The following is a 5,517-nucleotide window of genomic DNA, read 5'->3' as shown; positions in this document are numbered from 1 at the left end:
CAGGTTGCCTCGGACTGGCGCCGGAGCCCCCCCGGAGCCTCTACTGAAGCAGCAAACACTGGCAGTTCAGAAGGAAACATCCACAGGATTAATATTACTTAAGTCAGTTTTTCAGCGAGATCAAGCCGTGGAATGACACAGTGCAGGGGTGCTTCACCACTCGTAGTTGGTCACAAGTTCCATGGGTACTTTAGGTCGTGTCTTCTGCAGGGGCCCTTCGCTGCCGAGCAGATTTCTGTCTCCCTCTGTGAAGTGACGGTGGAGTTTCCTGGTCGGTGTCAGTCTCTGCCGGCTCGTTGTCTCCCTGCTGGGACCCCGTGTCGCCTATCAGTTCTCGCAGGAATTTGAACTTGGACAAGAACAACTGCCAGACCACGTACCAGCCTGCAGGAGGAAGAAACAAGGAACTGCTGAGTTACTTCATGCTAACTGATACTCAGCTCTCAGGCAAAGGGTATCAGAACAGCGAGAACAGATTTGGTCAGCCCCCATCCTCTGATAGCCAACCCTCAGCCCCAACACCTCTCCGCAACACACCCACTCTGTTCTGCGGTCTGGAAACACCAATCCCACTTGATAAGGTTGTCCTCATCCAAGGGCAAACATTTGAGCTCCAGACAAGGACCTACATTTTCTGAATGGAACTGCCATGGCAAGGAGTGGGTAAGAGAGCATCACCGCACAGATGAAGGCCTGGACCGTCGGGAGAAAAGGGATTTCTGGGGTTACACCTAAAACAAGGGCTCAGGATTCATTACACAGGCATTGCACAAAGGCAGCGCTGGAGTTTCTACCCTTGCTCAACAAACGCATCAGTCTGACTCTGGCATTACAGAATCGCTATTACGCACTATGAAGCTTGTGATCTTGAAATGAAACCCCTGTTCCTCCTTCGGAATGCACATGGTCTCCCTTGTCTTCGCTAAAAGGTCACATCCCCCAAATTGAAGGTGTTCCCTCACATTCTCTGGTGAATTTATGTTCTGCTCCACTGCCCTGGGTCCCAAAACTCTGCAAGTAAAGAGCAGATGAAGATGGTCACACTTCTAGAGTCTTGCCTGAAAAGCATTTAAGACCCAGCTCATCCTCTCTCTTGTGTAAGCACTGCTTTGACAAGCAGCCAAGGAACTTAAAGAAAATACAAATACATCTAAACCTAAACCAAAATCTTCCTTTTCAAAGGTCTCCCCTTCGATCCTGAAGTTCTACCCAGGAACCCGTCCTACCAATCACATCAGCAGAAACAGACCAGAGAGTGGACACTCAGGAAGGGGAAGACAGACCAATAGGTGACACTTGTATAACCCCAGCACCACTGTTTTTTCTTTCTCTTCTGTGGTCAGAGTCATCAGAGCAACCTTCTGAAAGCTGCTTCCACTGCAGGGCACTTCAGGGCTCTGGGACCACGAATCAATCTGTCCTTCTCGTGGCTCTAAACATCACTACAAGTATCCACAGTTCCACAAGCCTGCTCGTTTCTAGTCCACATGGGAAAGAAAACACAACCAACAGTCCAGGTGAATATACGACACTTGCGAGAAAGGGAGACCTAAGCAGAACATGATGAGCCATTTGAAAACATCTTCAAGTCCCCAACTTGTCAACAGAGATGAAATCTGAGACACTAGACTAAGACTAGTGAAAAGTGTGTGGGAAGAAATACTAAAGAACATTCTCAGTCTACTCACAGACATTCTGGAGAAAAGCATTATTTTTTCCCAAGTTTTGCTTGAGTTGGAGCACAATGGTCCGAGAATCCAAAATACCAACAGACTTTAGAGGTCTCTAGCTCAAGACTACAAACAGTGTAAACAGGAACCAGCAAGGCTGGTAATACTCGACAGACAAGCAGCCCAATAGTAGCAGGCAGGTGAAAGCACAGTGTTGAAAAGAAAATTACAACAGGCTTAAGCCAATGGTAACAGTGGGAAGGCGACCAGGCTTGAGAACGAGCGTTTCCAAACCTTGCAGGAGCTCCTGGCCTGTGCCAGAGACATGCAGGTATGAGGTAACCAAAGCAGAGTGATTCCTGTCCCTCACTTGCTCTAGTTCACAGCCAGCTTGGATGGAAAGTGAAAATAAAAGCCCTGAAACAAACACACTTGTCTGAATCAAGACTCTCTTCAGATGAGACTCCCTGTCGCCTCACTGTTACTAAACACTTCAACAAGAATTTCCTTGGAAGTAACCAGACTGCCACAGACAAGTTAATCTGGGTAACAGAAACTCTCTCCAGCAGCAACATCAACTAAACACACCATTAAACAAAACCACATGCACAGCCAAAGCCTGGGGGCAGGTTCACAGGACTCAATTAGTCTGGAATCAGGAGACGATGTATTTTTTTCGCTCCAAGAAGGACATTGTGGTGCTGGAGCACGCCCAGGGAAGGGCAATGAAATGGTGAAGGGTCTGGAGCTGAGAAGCAGCTGAGTGACCCGGGATGGGGAGCAGGGGGCAGGTAGCCTGGAGAAAAGGAGGCTCGGGAGAGACCTTCTCACTCTCCACAACTCCCTGACAGGAGGTTGAAGGGAGGGGGAGGTCAGTCGTTCCTCCCCCGGGGAACAAGCAACGGGACAAGAGGAAACAGCCTCAAGTTGCTCCAGGGGAGGTTTAGGTTGGACCTGAGGAACAACTTCTTCCCTCTTGTGAAGCCCTTGCCCAGGCTGCCCAGAGCAGTGGCGCAGTCCCCACCCCTGCTTTGCCGCACTTTGCTCCAGGGCTCTTGCAGGACAGGTACCTGACACCACCGCCTGGCACGTCAAATGCTTCCTCTTTGTTCAGGTAAGCTGCTCTCCAAAAGTCCTACGGGGTTATCTTCACCACAGACAAAACATTTCACTGGGATCAGTCTTCCCACACTTGCTTCATTTTCTTTAGTCATTTATCGACCTTTTCAAATCACCCTTTGCTTGACGGACACTGTGGGAGTCACACACCCGCAACAACATCTTCAGCAAACCAGCAGTGCTGACACACGGGCTATAATACAGATATTTCTACATCAGTTGAGGAAAGAAGTTGCTTCTCGGAGAAGTAAGCCAGACCCAACGGCACGTCCTGACCATGCAAAGCGACAGCTCCAGCTCTTGCTGCAGCAGGTACCTGAACCCAGAGAGAGCTGGGACATTCTGCCCACCACAAACAGTATTGCATTTTTTCGCATTTAGGCGAAACAGTGGAGTTTAGCACTTACTGAGCCACTGTCTCGCCGGAAATGCCACAGCCAGGTGCCATCAGTCTGTCAGCCCTTCTTGTGATGCAACGTGTTTGGGAAGCTGGGAGCTTGAATCAAAGCCTCTTACTGACTCACACCCAGATGTACGTGACATCTGTGCAACGTCAGGACGCTACAGAGGTTCTGACATGACGATGCCTTTTCTGTTATGTCCCACACCAGCTCTTAGCTCCTTGTAAAAGGGAAAGAAACAAAGCGACCCGACTACAACAGCTCCCCTCAAAAGGAGGGTTTGTTTTTTCAATCAGGAAGAGCAACAGAACAAAATCCCCAGGGCTGGTAAGGAGTGCCGGGGTAACGCAGCCTGATTTTTTTCAGGAGAAATGCAAAGGAAGGAGGGAAGGGGACATGGTAACGGCACAGGACAGTCTGAAGATCTGGCCTCTATTTCTGATCTGACTGGGCACTTCCTGAGCAAGATTGTTTTACCCGTGTCCCTGCTGATTTGAAAACAGGATGCTCTCACTCCACACGCAGAGACCAGCGTAGACCTGGGGTATCGCCAAGGTGAATGCTGCCTGCATGCAAACGCTGAAAGGTCCGTCACAGGAAGACCTCTGAAAAGAGGGAACACGGAGCTCTGGATGCCTTTGAGCTACACGATTTTTTCCAGCCCCTCAATGGTTTCTGTGTCAGATGTGATCCGTTTACAAATGAAGAAGCTGCAAGCCTACCGTCCTTCCCGACAAATCCACATCCGCACTGAAAGCGGCAGTTGTGAGCAGCCAGAAATGTTTAAAGGAAATCAGGTCGTTTGTATCCAAAGTACTTTTACAGACATAAGCGCCTAATTCAGGCACAAACATTTGCTCTTCACATGGCTGAAGAACTGGTTTGAGCAACTTCTGATAGTTTGTGCTTTGCATTTTGTCTTTTCACTTTAGAAAAATGATAAAATGAATTCCACACACACACACACCATTGTTTAAGTTTTGATCACACTTATCAGGTCATATCTGCGATAAACAGCAGAAACCCACCTGCTCCTGGGATGTCTCCTGGCTATGTCAGTCTACTGGCCTCTATTCACACCACGAGCCCCTTCACAAGCCACTCACAATCCATGTTCCAGCTCTTCAGGCCCTTGACCCTGTAAGCCCTTTTCATAAAGCTGTTTCAATACCTCCCAGCTGGCTGCAAAACATCCTTATCGTCAGACCAAGCTTCCTCAGGAGTCACTCCCAGCAGGGTAACAGTTCAAACCCTCCCCCAAACACAACAGACGTGTTCAGCTGTCTGTGCTCAGGACCCTTGGAATCCAGGTGACTCTTAGCTGTCGTTTTAAGGCCTGATACTGTTGAAAGTAAAATACGGTGAAGGGTTCAAACCATTTTCTGTTTCACTTTAAACTTCCAATGTTTGCTTTGCCTGCTTGCTTGCTACAAAGCACTAGAGACATTTCAGAGAAATGCTTGTAATTACTCCAGCTAATCCTTTCTTTGGGACACAAACAGCTGAGTCTGAAGCCATTGGGCTTCCCCACACAAATTAAACACACGGACATTTCACACTGCTTATGTATGTTGGTCCGTACAGGCTTCCACTGGATTTCACCTCCCATTTGACCACCCAGCCCCCGATATTGTGAAACCTTCTCACTGCTCTTTGCCATTTTGAGCATGATTAACCATTCTTTTAAGTATTAAACGCCAGCTGACTGTCCGCTTTGCTCCTTTGGCTTTCAAAAGACATGTATAAACCCGCCTGGCATTTGCTTTCTATCTCACAAGCCTTTCACCACAGCGATAGCACAGTTTGAGTTTGGTGGTGGCATTTTTTGGGTGGTATTCTTTAGAGCTTTAAATTCAGCATATTGACCACCACACCCACAGGCACTACACTGCTGGTTCCTTCCAAGAAGGAATCACAACCTGCAAGTCGCACCTCCAACTGAAATAACCCTTCTCTCTGCATTAAAAAAAAATGCAAGTCTTGGATCCACATACAAAACACCCTCCTAAGAGCTGCTCTCAAACCTGTTCTGGCAGCAGATGTCAACAGCCGAGGGGCGTCCGCAGGAAGTTTCCTCTTTGCATCCGCCGGCGCTTCAGACCGCGTATGAGTGGCACAGAGTGACCGCTCAGCAGCCCGGTCACTGAAAAACCTGTCGGCTTCAGGTTAGTCACCGAATTAAGCTCTGGAAGCACTTCAAGGCTCAAAATTCGTTGGAAACAAAGAAAAGCGGGCGCAGCGAACCACACTCGCTCCCCCGCACCCCAGGGCACACTGTCCTTCCGCTTTCTTTGCGCAAAGGGAAACCACCAGACAAGAGGAAGCGG

At 48.7% G+C, this 5,517-nt stretch overlaps 1 protein-coding gene across 1 annotated transcript; it reads right to left on the bottom strand.

The window, feature by feature from the left end:
* Positions 1-190: 190 nt before the first annotated feature.
* On the bottom strand, positions 191-384 carry SMIM13 (small integral membrane protein 13; the record flags this gene model as incomplete). The annotated part of the gene is made up of 1 exon (XM_010137512.1): positions 191-384. A coding segment is annotated over one exon (194 nt), but the record flags the coding sequence as incomplete, so codon positions are not given.
* Between the last annotated feature and the right edge of the window lie 5,133 nt (positions 385-5,517).

This window comes from Buceros rhinoceros, unplaced genomic scaffold, assembly GCF_000710305.1.
Source record: "Buceros rhinoceros silvestris isolate BGI_N320 unplaced genomic scaffold, ASM71030v1 scaffold6976, whole genome shotgun sequence".
Taxonomy (NCBI): domain Eukaryota; kingdom Metazoa; phylum Chordata; class Aves; order Bucerotiformes; family Bucerotidae; genus Buceros; species Buceros rhinoceros.
This window is presented reverse-complemented; position numbering and strand designations above follow the sequence as displayed.